The following is a 17,555-nucleotide window of genomic DNA, read 5'->3' on the forward strand; positions in this document are numbered from 1 at the left end:
TGGCACTTGTAAAAGTAAGTTTGCCCTACAATGGATACTGAAATGCCTATGCCATGGAAATACCCGGTCCTTATAACATTTTTTTAAGGTAGCTATTATTATTTTGTCCTTTCTCAACATACATGGAATCCGGCCAGTGATGGCCTTGTGTTTTTGAGGTTTCAGTAGCTTTCTTCTTTAGGGTATCTTCCTTCAGAGATTGTATCTGGGATTTTGGTTTTGATACTGAATTTTGCACCTTAAGTAAATTTTATTGTAGTATTTGGAATGTAAGGGTAATTTCATGAAGCAGATCTCAGTAGCCTCAACTGTTGACAAATGACTCTTATCGTTTACTTTGGTGCAAGATGCTTGGAATGTCGGTCTAATTTCTTTAGTCAACCTCAGTTAATGGTTTGGGACAATTAATTTCCAATTGTTTCCCAGTAGAGCAGATTTACTTGTATATTAATGAGGCACAGGTGTGGGCCCCTGGTGCCTGCATGCCTATGAGGAATATTTCAATTGTTTATCTACTCAGCCGCAGGTACTACAAGGTATTCAAGCTTGCCTTTAACAGTTTTTATGTTGTCTTGAATTTCTCTGCACCTGTTAACATTTCCACACTGATGGTGTAATGAGATGCTGTGGAGATTTCAGTAGGAAACACGCACTGTTGAAAAGGGGTTGTTCTATTGTATTTAGCTGTCCAGCCTAGCAAGAAACAAATCAGAGTTACTCAAAGAGTTCTTTCATGTGAGAAGTCAATACAACCAACAGGCTATTTCTTTGTTATGTAATTTTGGAAGCAGATGTACTTTTGTTAATATATAAATAAGTCATATATTTTTATAAAGAGTCGTTTTTCTTATTTATTCACTGAACTATACTACCAGTGTTTTCGAGGAAATGGAATAGCCTCCATAGACATTACAAATTTCAGAAGCTAGGATAATTATAGCGATCTACATATTCATTAAATCTACAGAAGAACTGTGTCCAAGAAGACAGCCATTCGTTCAGACACAGAACACCACTAAATATATGCATTTTAGAAGTTAAATTTCTTAGGCTATTTAAAATTAGTTTCATGTAGCACTCCTCTTTTAAAAGGATTTTAACAGGAGGACACCACTGATCTGCTTTCTTTCCTACAGGAAAGAATGGGAAGAACTATTTGTAAACAAAAATTACTTGGCAACAATAAGACAGAAGGGGATTAATGGACAGCTGAGAAGCAGCAGGTTCCGCAGCATCTGCTGGAAGGTAAGAAGGAAATATTTATTTACAGTTGGTGGTGGAAGTGTATCAGCACATTACCTATGCCCTGGAAGATTACCACACAGGGATCACTGAATCTTCCAGGTGATTTTACCCCCCCTTCTTTTCTTTTTAGACCATTCATGTTTGCCTTGCATAGGACATTTACTAATAAGGTTGAGCCACTTGGGCAAGCAGAGCTAGTAAATGAATCCTTTGAAGTAATTCTTTTCACTTCTTTTAATGGTGAACACTTCAGAACAGTACAGTTTAAATTACATGGAGGAGGCTTTTTTAGATTTTCTTGAAGTTGGGCATGAGAAATGAAGGGGGTAAACTTGAAGTCCGTATTATCTGAGCTGCTATCATTAGTCATCCTCCTTTTGTCTCACTAAAGAGCACATGGAGGGCAAGCAGGAGAGCAGAAGGAAACTGGGTCATTCTCCTTCAGAGAGAAGGGGCATTGGTGACCAAGTGGTAATGTAATCTGTAGTCATCGTTTTAATTGCTTTGAAAACTTAGCTCTTTTTGTTCTCTAAAATGAATGAATTTTGGTGTAGACTTACTTTTTAAATGACCTCTATCAGTATTTTTAGTACTATCTGCATAAATTGAGCATGTAAAGTTGTGCAAATCAAACTAATAAGAAATACATGATGTATTATATGGTTCTAGATTTAATAATTTAGATTTAATAATGAAAATGCATTCTTCTTTCTTAAGAGGCAGACAAGAGACCTGCTGCTAGAAAATTGGTATTCAAATATTTGTACCCCACCCTCACTCCCTCTTGTTTAACTTTAAGTATATTTCATTTACTAATACTAGACCTGAATTTATTTTATTAATGTATTAAATTAAATCAAATTTGTCATTTTAAGAATATTATTTTGATAAGCTGACTGCTAGTTGTAAATTACATTCTGTGTTGTTAAAGGTGCAGCCTCACTTCGTGCCCTCAACCCTCAGATCCCTCCCTGTCACGCAGACCTAGGGATTGTTACCTGCAGTAGCTTCCCACAAGTTCCAGGAAAATTAGAAATGAACCTCCATCTGTGTTCCTCCCTTTGTAGAATAAATCTTGAAGAAAGCTTAAATCTATTTTGTGGTTTAACTTTTTAATTCTTTTTTAACCATTGATTATTTAGTTTTTGACTATTCTATCTGTGTTTTTAATATATCCATGAGCATATTATTGGGAATTGAAATGGTTATATTGGATGGAACATGTCACGAATGGGGTGTTTCTTTATATTTTCAAGCAATCTTATTTAGCCTGGTTTTCAAACTTAGTAGATTTTACTTTTTACAAAGATATCTCTTTTTCTCTCCCCCAATAGCTCTTTCTTTGTGTTCTTCCTCAAGACAAAAGTCACTGGATAAGTAGAATTAAAGAACTAAGAGCATGGTATAGCAGTATTAAAGAAATAGTAAGTAAAGAGTAAATGTAACTAATGAAGTTATTTTCATATGCTTAATTTAAGTTCACCAGCCTCTGATGTTTCTATATGTCTGTTTCTTTACCAGCATATCACTAATCCAAGGAAAGCTGTTGGCCAACAGGATCTGATGATCAACAATCCCCTTTCACAAGATGAAGGAGTAACATTCCTTTTTATTATGTTTATTTTTTTCAATTATTTCATTATTTTATTTGTATGAATGTTTTGCCTACATGTATGTCTGTGTAACATTTGTATGTCTGGTGCCTTTGAAAGCCAAAGAAGCCAAGTAGATCTCCTGAGACTGAAGTTATGGGTGGTTGTGAACCACCGTATGGTTGCTGACAACCAAACCAAGTCCTCTACAAGAGCAACCAGGGCTCTAAACTACTGAGCCTTTCTCTATTCTTGTTCCAACCTTTACATTCTGAAAATCATGCTTTATGTCATCTGCATAGGGTAAGGGTATCTTATCTGAAAATCCCTATGCAAACAATGTATTTCATGCTGAGTTTTCATTATTCTAATGCTCAACTACCTAAATCCTGATACGTGTGTGCGTGCGTGCACGTGTGTGTGTGTATTGTGTGTGTGTGTCGCGTGTATATATGCACACCTGTAGATGCCAGAGGTGAACGTGGTATCCTGCTCTACCATTCTTTGCCTTGTTCCCTTGAGACCAGGTCTCACTAAAACTCCTGCTTGCTTTCGACTAGACTAGCAAACTGGGATCCTCCTGTCCCTGCTCCCCACTGCTGGAGTTTGAGCCACAGAAAGCCATGCTCAGCTTTGTATGCGGATGCTGAGAATTCAAGCTCAGGTTCTCATGCTTGCATCTACTCAGCACCTGTGGGCCCAACGCTTAGAGGCTCTGCCACCTCCCAGTAGTGCTGAGACACTAAGCTGTCAACAGAGTGGCCTGTAGGAACCGTCAAGATCTGCCCCATAGCAATTTCTCTGGACTTATCCACTCTACTATGAATTATTTCTTGCTTTTTAAATGTAAGAATGCTCTATTTTGAGAAGTAAATGCCAATTTTAAGTTGGCTGTTGTCTTCCAAAATATGTTTCATTATTATTATAAATTTATATACTTGATTATGACTTTAACCATATTGTCATTAATACAAATTGTGTTTCAGCGTGAAAACGGCTACCTGTTTCCTTGGACTCTGTTTTCCTTGGTGGAAAGTTTGCCAGAATTTGGCTAATTTAATTAAAAACATTAATCCATTAGAATATAGGAAAATAGATGGATTGTCTATTTGTCCCTGGCTAACTTTCAGTCTGAATAATTAACTGATGATTATAGGCTTGTGTCCATTTCATGTTCAAAATTAAATTTTCAGTTACTTAATCCCAGACCTGATCATGTGGGTTCAATCCCTGAGACATGTAGGACTGGGGTGTTGGCGCGTGTGTGTATGCATGAGTGTGTGTTATAAGTGCAAGGGGTCTCGTAAGAGCTAACTCTAAAGTGATGAGGAATGAGGCATCAGGTTTGCAGTGGAGAAGAAAGAAACTAAGAAACACCTTAGAAGTACACCCTTGGCAGGAATATCCCTGGAAGAAAGCAACTGCCTGTAGTGACTGCGGAGCAGCTCGTATCCTGCTGGAGTGTAGCACAGTCACTACTGCACAGAGACGATATAGCTCTCTCACTTGTTGCTGCTCTGCTCCTGTGTATGTAGCTGATCTTAGTAATTTTATGATATAAATTTTCTATATCATCACAAGCTACTACATAATTTTTAGATGGTTGGACTTGTTCTTTTGTTTTGTTGAGAGAGGGTCCTACTACTTGACCTTGACTAGGCTGGAACTTGATAGGGCTGTCCCTCAAACTCACAGAGCACTGTCTGCCTCTGCCTCCAAAGTTGAAGGGATTAAAGTTGTGTGCCACCTTAGCCCATCATTAAGTAATTTTTAGACTTTCCCCAAGTTTACATTTTGAAAATGTAAATGCCTCTTAGGGAAGAAAACAGCAGTGGAAGTGCCCTTCATCCTACAGAGATGACAGAACCATCAAAAATGTATACAGTAAGGAAAATTGAAAAAAAAATGTAAGCTTTTGAATTAGAGCAAAATTTTAATAGAAATTATTTCTGCCAGATTTCCTATCTCAGAAATCCAAAGCGACAGCTTAGAGAATAATAAATTCAATCACTTAAATTATTAAATTGAAGTCATAAAAGTCACACAGTGTGAGATTGTTCTAATTAGGTTATCCTCATTTTCCAGAGCCTTTGGAACAAGTTCTTCCAGGATAAAGAATTGCGGTCCATGATTGAGCAGGACGTCAAAAGAACGTAGGTAGAGCTGTGTTTGTCCACTGTTTCAGAGTGGTATCACTTCTCTGTAGTTTACCACAGTGTGAGATCCATAGAGAATCCTAAATTGTCTTAATTGTTTTCTACTTACTTAATGCAAAGTTGGTTTTCTAAATAAATTTTGATTACACAAATGTTTTTCATAAAGATTTCAAAATATTCAAAATAAAGTGAATATCGACCAAAGAATGCTAGCTTTATCAGTTTCTGATAGTTCACATTATTCTAAAAGAATTGTATTATGTGATTATTTATATTGATAATACTTGGACAGCTTATCTCTGTGTATATATGTGAATTGCCTTCTAGCCAAATTACTCTGTATCCTTCCTCCTTCCTGTTTTCTGTGGTTATCCTTCTTGCTATCCTCTGGGTGCTATTTAGGTGTGTGAATAACCTATTCTGGTAGTCTATCCAGCACTTCTTTTTGCACAGTAAATGTTCTATCACTATTACAAACCAGCCTCATCTCTCTGCACTAACTCTTGGGAAATACTCTCAACTTCCTCTCTCTCTCTCCTTGTCCTTTTCTGTGAATGGAGATAATAGTAATTACCTCCCAAAGTCTGTATGGATTAACCCCTTAAGGATTATTGTCCTTTTGCCAGAATTTCTTGGGAGCAGAGTATGTCATATTTTGACTGTCTATGTAGAACTTGCCAGTTAGTAATCCTTAGTCTAAACATTCTAAATCCTAAATGTTTCAGAATTCAAAACTTTTTGAATATTTATTCAAAACCCTCAAAATTTTGGATTTTGGATTTTGAATTAGGGACGCTCAACATGCATGCAAAATAAAGTAGTGTTTTAGCTAGTAAAGTTAATCATTGGAGCTACAAACCTGCAAGAGAATATATTAGATATACTTAACCTTCTGCAACTTTTCCAGTGTCTTTCATTGTAATTCTGTCTCTGACAATGTCAGGCTTCTAGCTTTCTAGTACTCAAATTGTTTTTTTTTTTTAAATCCCAGAACAACAAAGAATCAGATTACTTGAACTACCACCAAATTACCTACACTATTCAATACATAGAATAAATGCTTAAAAACAACAATATTCAAAAGAATCAGGAGTTGAGATCAGTTATACTGCACTTAATGTGTGAAGTGAGAATCATTTTAATTATCTTGCCTCTCCCAGTTAGTTCAGGAGTCACCCATTTTTTAAAATAAGCTCTTCTCAGAGGTTAGCTGTTGGTCTCCTTAGTGCCGGTTTTCAGGAAGAAAAGCCCCTTTGTATTGGCACATATGAGACACATGGAAAATATTGATTCTTCTAAAAAACAAAGGAATTTCCTTATTGACCATACAACTTTGTTAATCATTGTCTGAAAAACAGACCTCATGGTAATAAAACAGAATTGCATGTTACTAGCCAAAATAGTAACGGTGTCTGATTTAAAAGTGTCAGGGCTGTTCTATCTCAGAGGAAGAATTTTAATTCAACTTTCTGTAAATTGTAAATGGAAGTGGGTGGATCATGGCACCGGCCTAGAACCACACATTCAGAAACCATAGTGTTCCAGAGTGATCAAAAAATATAAAATAAGAGAGGAATATGAATTCCTATAAGCATCCCAAGTAAGAGCTTGTTCATCATTTTGCTTATAGCTCAAATATTTCTTCCTGGCTGTGTAAGAAACTGTTAGATCTTGAACACACACACAAACACACAAACACACAAAAGCTGTTCTGTTTTTTATTTGTTTTCTTGTTTTTCTTTTTCCCAAGGAATGTAAGATATGTACATAATACATTTAGAGTTAATTTTTCTCCTGTTCTTTTTTTCTTTCTTTTTATTCTAGAATATTTGAAGTTAAGTACAAGATTCAGGGTAGGTATGTGGGAGAGTCCAAAGTGTAGCTGGAAGTCTGGGCAATTCCTCACTAGCCTTCCTTGAAATCTCTTTATACATGAGAGGAAGTTACCATACCTTCTCTATTCAAGATTTCACACTCTTTTAATCCCAGTACTACAGAGGCTGAGACAGGGCGATGTCTGGGAAATCCAGGCCAGCCTGGTTTATATAGCACGACCGTGTCTCAAAAAAAACAAAACAAAAACTGAAGAACAAGAAAAAAAATTGCAGAATGCGCACTATTGAAGATAGAGTAACTAGTTTTACCAAATTGCAAAATCATCAAAGTCTAATAGCTTGAATATTATTACCACATTGCATCTGTTTTTGGTGATGGTTGGTTGGTTTTGAAACAGGGTCACATTTAGCCCGAGTTGTCTTTGCATTCCCTACATAGCCAACAGTGACCTTGAACTCATGATCTTCTTGCCTTTACCTCCCAAGGGCTAGAATTAAAAGCATGAATCACCATCCCTATCTTCTAGTGATCTAAATCCATCATTATCAGTTGAATCTATAAAACTACTGGTAATACAATGGAAGGGGGGGAGTGCAGTTCAGAGAATTTATACTTTATACTTTCTTAAGTTATTACTTGAGAATTTTGGGTTTTTAAAACATACTGAGTTGCAGGACACTGGAAAATAAAAGAAGTCTGATCACAGGATTTATTTTTACTGTGGAGTTATTTAGGGTGGTAACAGGTCTGGAGGAACTAAGTAGAATAGTGGGTAGATACTGAGAGAATCGCTCAAGTTCTATTTGCTTTAAGAACTGTGATTAGAGAATGCAACTCGGAGAAGAAGAAATTTGTACTGAGATGTGAAAAGAAAATCTTCATAGACGACCCTATTAGATCTAGTGGATGAGCATTTCAGTCAGTGGGAGCATCTATTCAAAACTTCCCCTGAAAATGAGTGTTGAGAGAAACAAAATGAAGTTAGGTATTACTAGGACTAAGTAATTTAAAGAAGGGAATCTAAAAATATGGAAACCCCTACACAAACATTGCTTGAATTGGTTTTCATTTTTAATGGGCAGCTGTTGAAGATTATTTGAATCTTCAGAGGAAAAGGATACTAGTGATTTAAACTAAAGATGCAGCGTTGAAGATGGTGTAAATAGACTGAGGACACACATTTTATGTTTCTAAATACAAACCAGGTTACTCTATGGGCTTTTCCTCACTCACTAGTTCTGTTTAATTATTCCTGCTCTGCTTGAAGTTTTTAGCCTCCTATCTCAAGATTGTTGTTTAATTGTTCTCATTGGATCTATTGATACCTTTTCTACTCCAGTCCAATCCATGTGCTCAGTCCAAACACTTTTCTCAAAGCAGGTTAATAATCCCACTGCTTTATAATCTAAAACCTGTGACTGTCTATGGCCATAGAGAGATGGATTTTCCCAGCTTCTACAACACACATCTAATTATCTTCACAGTGTTATTTTCTGTCATTGTTTCAAGATCAGGTTGTGCCTAGCATTCTATTTACCCACTGCTTGCTGTTGAGTACCCTCCACTCACCATATCCATGACATATTTTATGAACTTTTCGTTTTGGTTTTTGAAGTGCCTAGTTTGCATTTTGTTCAGTTTTCCTGTAACTTTTACATGTTATTTAACATAACATTTATTTAAGTCTATCTCATATGCATTTATAACATTTTTATTAATTTCCAGGGTTTTCAGTCATGGTAGATGCCAAAATAAGTATGACCTGTACCCAGTAAGAAATTCAAGTCTAATAGAGAAAGCAGAAAAAAGAGATTATAATAAGATCAGTTAGTGCCATAGGAGAAGCCATGTGTCCAAGACCTCTCGTGTTATAGTCTATGTCTACTTCTGATCTCATTGCTAGACCCTGATATTGTTTTATTGTTGTTGTTTGTTTGTTTGTTTTGATTTAGGCTGGGTTTTTTGTTTTGTTTCTTTGTTTTGTTTTGCTCTCAAGATACATTGCTGGATTGAGGCACAATAACAGCCAATGATGGAAATAGTCAATGATGATCAGTGTTTCTTCGATTTCTCTAGGCTTTTTAACATTTTTTTCAATCTTATAAGACATATGCACCTCTAAGAAAAATACTCCTAAGATCAAACTTCTAGTCTGACCTTCATTAAGGTAATTTTACTGTTGGATTTATTTCATCTGGCTATTTACTGTGTTAAATATTTTTCTCTTATATTATTTTAACATCTGTTTTAAGCCGCTACTCAATTTTTACTTCAAGAAGTTTATATTCGTTTCAAATTAATTGTTCCTTATCTCAGGCTAATGAAGTTGTAACTATCCCAATTTTTATTACAGAAACAAAACCTTGCTACAAGGTAAATCAAGGAATCCGGTCTCTAGAATTTCTAATTTAGAGTTTGGATTGTTTTGGAGGAAAAAATTGCCATGTTTTAATTCAGAAGCTTCAATGTTAGCAATTTTAAATTTTTAACATTATTTAAAATAGTTCAGGATGCAATAGCATGTTCATACTAGATGCCAAAGAAATATGTTATTTGGTCTATCAAGGTCTATTCTAAAAATACACAACATCTATAGTACCATTTGTAGATTAACATACTATGAGCTTTGCCAAATAGTCTCATCTTTCCTGTAGATATATTCTGTCTCCTAAAGTAGATGATTAAAGTTCTTTAAGTTAGTGTTTTCCTTTTAACTTCAGCCATACTTAAAAGTTTGCCTGTTTGTCTCTAAGATTTGCTCATCATTATCTTTAACTTTTGATCTTTTTTATTCTCAGTCATTGTTAACCTCTTAGATTGTTCTATGTCCTCTGTGGGTCTACATGATGCAATTAGTTATTTTTCACTTTTTTTGAAAGATAGAGTATTTTTATTTTATAGCTTGCTTTTATTTATAATTTACATATAGGCCAAACAAACGTTGTATCCTCATTTTTTAAAAAAATATCTTTTGCCATTTTGAGATCTCATTAATAATAGCAATATTCTCTTTTAACCTGTAGATATGTATTAGTCACTTTGTTAGAAACCACATTATCAGCAACTAAAGTAATTTTAAATAAAATTTTAAAATTCTCATTTACATTAATCTCATTTAAATCTTGAGAGCTATTGGACAGACCTATGTAGAGTGTTTCAAACTTTGCAGAAGGCTCTGTTGAATAGCACTGTATAGATAATTGGTTTTTTTGTGCAGTATATTATATGAATATATTTTAGGTTTTACTCATATTGCATAGGGAAATGGCATATGCTGACTGTTTGCATTGTTTTTCCGCCCCTTGAGAAGTCTCCAGTTTTATAATTTACAAGACTTATGTAAGTTCTGGTCAAGTATAATTCTCTATTGCATTGTGATGTGCTGATAGCAAGTAGACCATTTTTGAAAACTCTCATATATTAGTACTGTCTAAACATTTTTACAGAACTAATATATTTAATTACTATTCTTTTAAATGTGAAGTCTACCTTTGCCTTCACTCCTTTTCTGCAGAAGTACTCCCAAAATGTCCTAACTGTTGAAATATTTTACACAGTTTCCTTAGAATCTATTTTTTATTTAAATTAAAAACAAATTCCTCTGGGGGAAGGGGTATTTTACAAGCAATTTTAAAGCAGAATTGATTTTGGTGTGTGTTAATGCAGACAATCTGCCCAGTGTTAAAATGTTACAGGGGAAAAAATACAAGCTGCCATATTCATGTGATCACACAAAATAGCAGCTTGTGTTTATACTCTCAGTCTCCTTGAGGTGGACTGCAGCACACATGAGTGAGGAGATGTGCTTCGTGTTGTGATTTTATTTAATGCAGACAAAGTACACGCTTGTGCATTCACGAGCAGCCTCACATATGCACTTGTTCACAGCCGAGAAAGTGAAAACTACAACACAAGCCGCTCTCCACGCGTTGTCAGCAACCTGTGTGTGTTTCTTAAATAGTAGAGGGGGAGAAAACAGACTTCAGGAACAGGAAAAACAGTGCCTCTGTCCAATGGCCCACAGTCCTTCTCATTTCACATTTAAGGTAAAAACAAAATAATTATTATTGCTGCATACAGAACTTAGAAATATGTGTTTTCCCATACTGCTGTTGTTTTTGTTCCTCTTAGTGAAAATAGATGGTTTTTCCCCTAAAATAATACATTATTATTACAGTTTCCTCTTCCTCTTCTCTAGCAGTTCCTCCCTACTACTCCTCCCACCCAAATCCACCCCCTCCTGTCTCTCATTAGAAAACATCCAGGATTATAAAAGATAATAATAAAGTAAATAAAATAAAATTAACACATTGGAATTGAACAAAACTAACAGAAGGAGTAGGGCTCATGAGAACGCACAAGAAACAGAGAGCCACTTGTTCACACACCCATAAACACATAAAAACACTAAATTGGAAGCCATAATATATATGCAAAGGACCTAATATAGACCCATACATGTTGCCTCAGTCTCCATGAGTTCATATGAGCTTTGACTATGCTGGGTATTTTTCCTTGGTGTCTGCCTCCCCATTTAGCACTTACTGTCTTTCCACCTCCTTTTCAGAAGGGCTCCCTGATTCCTGAGGGAAGGGATTTGTTGGAGATATCCCATTTAGGGCTTGAGTGTTGCTTGGTGTCTTATTCTCTGCTTGACTGTGGGTCTCTGTGTTTGTTCCATCTGCTACAGGATGAAGCTACTCTGATGATGGCAGAGCAAAGCACTGATATGCGTATATACAAAATGTTATTAGGAATCATTTTATTTATGTATTTATTTATTTAGAACAGTTGTATCTGGTTTTATTCTAGGTTCAGGGCAGTTTGGGGTATGGGATTATTTTCATTGAGTGAGCTCTCTGTCAAATCATATATTGGTTGGTTACTGTGGCCTAACATGGCTTTACAAGATGGACACTACACATGATGTGGGCTGAACGGCAGAACATATACTGGGTAACAGTGTCCGTTGTGGGTAATGGTGGTAGGAGCAGGGCAGCGTCTTCCAGAGACAGTTCCTTTAAATGCAGGCCTTTTTTCCCTAGTTCTTGAAAGACTGCACTGCACACCGAAACAGAACAATGAGCTGAAGCAGACTACAAGCCAACTGCATGCCAATCAACTGGGGGAATGCCATTCCAAACACCACTCCAACTATGATCTCCCTGGTAGTCTCCATGAAACTGGCCACTAATCATAACAGCCCTTTCTGGGTTCACTTTGGTGGCAGCCACAGTCAGGTTATGCAGATCCAGGGGGTTACAATCAGTTTTCTTTATGCAGCAACTGGGGGTGGGAGGGTGCCGTATTCCAGGAAGTAGGGGCTACTGCTCTAGTTGGTGTAGTTCTGCATGCCACAGCTGCTTAGTCTGCACTGTGCATGGTCCACTTCCCAGCTAGCTCAGTCAGTAGAGTATGAGACTCTTAATCTCATGGTCATGGTTCAAGCCTCATGGTGAGTGCCAAGTAAAGAGGGAAATCTGATTTGAAGATTGTGTTACTTTTTTTTAATATCACACAATAATTACAAGATAGAACGGGGAGTCAAAGTTGTATCACCAGCTGCTCCATTGTTCCCACTGGGGGACTAGCTCTCTACTGCTGCAGTGGTAACCTTATTCTCAAATGACAATAGGGAAACTCCAATTCATGGGGCTCTACGAGTTCCTGCAGCATCCAAGAGAACATGCAATTGCCCTGGTTCTTATTGGGTCACATCCCCAGAGAAGGCCACACCCATTGGGTCAAGCCTCCCCAATGCACTTGCCTATCAGATAGAATTCCCAAATAGTTATTCACACAAGCTTTGTGTCCCCATTACACTAGCATATCTTGCAGACAGGACACTATTGTCAACCAAAAAGGGTTTGTATCTGGCTTGGTGTTTACACTTCTCTTTTGGTAGCATACAAAATACCCTCCTGTGCCAAAGACACTAGAGTGCAGGAGTAAAGAGTAAAGGCTCTATGTAGTTACCATGTTCAGTAATGTGACCAATGTGACTGCTGTCAATTTGTGGAAAGTAGTCTCCTGTCTTGCCAACAGCCTAGATAGTTTGTCAAATTACCACGGTACCCCTTTGGCCAACAACTCAATTAGATGTAACCCAATCCCAGTACTGGAAGCTTCATTTGGTAACAAGAGATGTTAATTTGGGACTTGGTCATCTCATTATTTGGCAATTTCATTTAGATCCGGTTAAGATATATATATTTTTTTAGGATGCTTCTATTGTATTAGGTTTCTATAGTACCATTCAAGTAGATCTTAATTTCAGCTGTCTCTCCCTGTCCCTGCCTTCTCTTTCCTTTCCCACTTTTCCTCCTATTTCAGAACTCCCATGCACCCATAACTATCCATTTTATTTCCCTTTCCTAAAGAGGGCTATCTGTCTACAATAGACCCTTACACTATACCTAACCTTTTGGGTTCTACGTGTTGTAACTTGGTTATCATTGACTCAACAGCTACTATATACATAAAAGCAAATACATACTGCATTTGTCTTTTTGGGTCTAGGATAACTCATTCAGGATGGTTTTTTGTTGTTGTTGTTGTTTATCCCTGCCAATTTCATGATTTAATTTTTTCATGGCTAAGTAAGACTTCATTGTGTAAATTTACCACATTTTTATAATCCATTGTTCTGCTGAGGAACATCTAGGTTGTTTCCAATTCCTGGCTACTGTGAATAGAGTAGCAGTGAACATGATTGAGCTAATGTCTGTGTGGTAGGATGAAGCATCCATTGGGTATATGCCTAACAGTGGTGTAGCTGGATCTTGAGGTAGATAGATTCCCCTCTTCCTGAGTAACTGCCACACTGATTTCCATAGTGGCTGTACAAGTTTGCACACCCACCAGCAGTGGATGAGTGCTCCCCTTACTCTACATCGTTGCCAGCATGAGCTGTCACTTTAATTGATTTTAGCCATTCTGACAGCTGTAAGATGAAATCGCGAAGTAGTTTTGATTTGTTCCCTGGTAGCTAAGGATGTTGAACATTCAAGTGTTTCTCAACCATTTGAGTTTCCTCTTTGAAGAATTCTCTTTTTAGGTCTGTGTGTACCCAATTTTTAAAACTAGCTTGTTTTATAGATGTCTTGCTTTTTGAGTTCTTTATAAATTTTAGATGTTATCCCTCTATCAAATGTATAGTTTGTAAAGACCTTTTCGCATTCTGTAAGCTACAGCTATATTTGAAAGACCTTGTTCTTGGTCATACAGACGTATTTCAGCTTCATGGGGTCCTATTTGCTAATTGTTGATTTTAGTGCCTGTGCTAATGCTGTTTTGTTCAGAAAGTTTTTTCCTATTCTAATGAAATCAAACCTATTCCTTACTTTCTCTTCTATTCAGTGTGTTTGGTTTTATGTTGAGGTATTTGATCCATTGGAAGATGCAGACATCTGGTTTGACCTTCACCATATGTTGAAGATGCTGTCTTTATTCCAGTGTGTGTTTCTGTCTTACTTCTTAATAAGAAAAATCAGATGTCCATGGCATTGTGTACTTATATCCTGGTCTTCAATTTTTTTCCCATTGATTAACATGTCTATTTTTCTGCCAGTACATGTTGTTTTTATTACTATAGTTCTGTCATGCAACTTGAAATAAGGAATGGTACCTTCAGCGTTCTTTCATAATTCATGATTCTTTTAACTTTCCTGTTTTGTGTGTATGTGTGTGTGTGTGTGTGTTTCTATATGAAGCTGAAAATTGTTGTTTTGAGATCTGTGAAGAATTATGTTGGAATTTTTATGGAGATTCCATTGTTTCTATAAATTGCTTTTGGTAGGATGACCATTTTTACTGTATTAATCCTACATATTATTATTATAATAGTATCCAATCCATGAGCTTGGGATAGTTTTCCATTTTCTTGTATCTTCTTTATTTTATTTCTTCAACGTTTTAATGTTTTTATTGTAGAAACCTCTCACTTACTTGATCAAATTTATCCTAAGCTATTTTACATTATTTGATGCTTTTGTGAAAGGCATTTTTCCCTGATTTATTTCTCAGTCCATTTGTCACTTGTATGTAGGAAGACTACAGATTCTTATGACTTAATTTTGTACCCAGACTCATACAGTGTCATCAGCTGTACGAATTTGTCAGTGGAATTTTTAGGTTCACTTATGTATATTATCATATCATCCATTAATAAAGATATTTCTAATTTTTCTTTCCAATTTGCAAACCCTTCATCTTTAGTTGTCTTTTACTGCTCTAGTTAAGATTTCAAGTATTAGGGCTGAAGAGATGGCTCAGTGGTTAAGAGCACTTATTGCAGAGGAGACCCCAGTTCAATTCCCAGCACTCACATGGCAGCTCACAACTGCCTATAACTCCAGTTGCAGGGATTTTATACCATCACACAAACTATAGATGCTAGCAAAACACCAATGCACATAAAATAAAAATAAATCATTATAAAAAAGATTTCAAGTACCATATTGATTAATTATGGAAAGAGTGAACAAACTTGTCTTGTTCCTGATTTTAGAAACCTTGTATTTCTCTCCATTTAAATTGATGTTGGCTAAAGACTTGCTGTAAGCTGCCTTTATCATGTTTAGGTATGTCACCTCAATCCCTAGTCTCTCCAGTACTATTATCATGAAATGGTATTAGATTTTGTCAAAGGTCTTTTCTATATCTAATGAGATGACCATGGATTTTTCCTTTCTATTTGTTTATTTGGTGGATTCCACTTATTATTTTACATATGTTAAACCATTCCTGCATCTCTGGGATGAAGACTACTTAGTAATCTGATAGTATTACAGGTTTCCTAAAACATCCAAGCAGATCTGAACTTGAAGGTACTTTGGTGCATCATCAGGAATAATGATTTGAATTTCCTTTTAAAATGCTTTGTTCAGTTTAAACTGAAATAAAGTCTGTGTTTCCAATTTTGACATAGTTTTACATACAGTGTGCATATGTCTTTCCACATGTCTTCCCCTCTCCAATTTTTCACTTTTATTCTTTTACTGGAGAGACATTTGGAGAATAGATGACAACATGGTAGAAAGGCTCAGTCCTTTACTCACAGCTTGGCAGAACCAGAAAGAAGTAGAAATGAAAACCTTTGTTTTAACTAGTGACAGTTGCACCTCCTCCCTTCCCCCACCTTTCCACACCTTCACTTGTCTTCTCAGCTGGATTCCAGCCCCTCCCTTCCTTGTTAGTCTATTGCTGATTCTCCCCATGCAATGTCATCAGAACAACTTCTACTTTCATTTCTTTGACTTTAAAAAAAATCAGAGCTCACTTCTGTTTAAGGCATGTGTTTTTAATTTTAAAAATAAATTGAAATCAACAAAACTCTACTGTCTTTTCTTCTGCTTCATCTTCCCACCCAAGGCTTTCATTTCATAGGAACATGGTGTTGTTTACTTGTGTTTATCCTTTTAGCAATTACTTTTGGTAAATTACTATGACCCTCACCTGTTGTAGAAGTTAAAAATTCTAATAAAGATTACTTATTTTTTCATATAGCACACATTTAATTGTGAATTATCATTTAAAATTATGTACAAATTTACAGTTGTACTCCCAACTTTTTCTAAGCTCCAAATTCTTAGATATTCTCGTAGTCTTCCAAGGTGGGCATATGCGTGGTTATCCATCTACTTAATTCTTTAAACTCTTCTTTAGTTTAAGAAATGTTTAATGAATACTTTAAATGCACAAAGCACATGAAACAAATTGAACAGAACATAAATGAATTGCATATTGCAGCTTATTTAGAAAGTTGTGACAATTAAAATCTGTACTTTCAGTGTTTCTCTCCTTGGAAGTATTAGCATTTTAGAGCAAAGGATTGCTGTAAGAGGCTATCAGGTACAGTGTGGCCCTGTAGTCTACCTGTTAGAGCACTGGGAGGCACACTTCTTAAGCCTTTTCAGGAGCCCCCCCCCTCCCCATTGAAGAATTGTCTGTAGTGTTATTTGAGTTAGTACAAAAGTGTTTCACGGATAAGCTTCTGGTTTCATCTTTAATCTTTATTTTCTGTCTGTGTCCTAGATTTGATGCCAAAAGTGCCAAAGCATTACCATTGTTGGCCGAGAGTCAGCAGCTTCTTGCACGTGGATGCCTTTTGCTTTCTTTGTTCATTCTGCTCTAGATAAGGAGACCTGTGAGATCACTCCTTCTGTACTGTGTCTGGATTTTCCTCGGCAATGTCACCTAGTTTGTTAGATGTAGTTTCTGTTTCAGGATGCCCAGAGGCTCCGTTGTATCAGAAAATCTGTCCTGGAGAGTAGGGGCACCGCTCCCTTCCTTCTTCCTGTTCTCCATACTGTCACTGATGCCCTTGCCAACAGCTGTCTCTGGGTTGTTTTTGCCAGTCTTTGTCGTACCCTTCATTCTTTCACCAGCCTTCTGCTGAAGACCATTCTGGCTTCCAAATCCTGAGTACTTTTCAACAGACATTGGTTTAAACACCATCTTATATTGGAGACTTTTGTTATTTACCTTTTTTGTCCGTTTTATAATTTGACTACATTTCTCCTTCCCTTTTTCTCCCTTCAAACCTTTCTATATTCTCTTCTCCACTCTCTCAAATCCATGTCTTCTAATATATGTGCTTTCCTTCTGTGTTAGACTACATAAACAATAAATACCTCAGTAGGTATTGTAGTTATTTTAGTGGTTGATGGTATACAAGGGAGTTTTTATCAACTCATTTTCAAGTTTGGATAGGTGCTTATTTTAG

At 36.4% G+C, this 17,555-nt stretch overlaps 1 protein-coding gene across 1 annotated transcript in view; it reads left to right on the plus strand.

Annotated features, from left to right (window-relative positions):
• The window catches only part of Tbc1d5 (TBC1 domain family member 5), a 438,360-nt gene that overhangs the window by 228,732 nt on the left and 192,073 nt on the right, over positions 1-17,555 (plus strand). The window contains exons 5-8 of the mRNA XM_087897893.1: positions 1,137-1,245; positions 2,580-2,669; positions 2,767-2,841; positions 4,923-4,990. Coding sequence (XP_087754019.1) covers positions 1,137-1,245; positions 2,580-2,669; positions 2,767-2,841; positions 4,923-4,990 — 342 coding nt within the window. The remainder of the gene's footprint in view (positions 1-1,136; positions 1,246-2,579; positions 2,670-2,766; positions 2,842-4,922; positions 4,991-17,555) is intronic.

Source organism: Myodes glareolus, chromosome 18 (genome assembly GCF_982192425.1).
Source record: "Myodes glareolus chromosome 18, mMyoGla1.1, whole genome shotgun sequence".
In the NCBI taxonomy this organism is placed as follows: Eukaryota; Metazoa; Chordata; class Mammalia; order Rodentia; family Cricetidae; genus Myodes; species Myodes glareolus.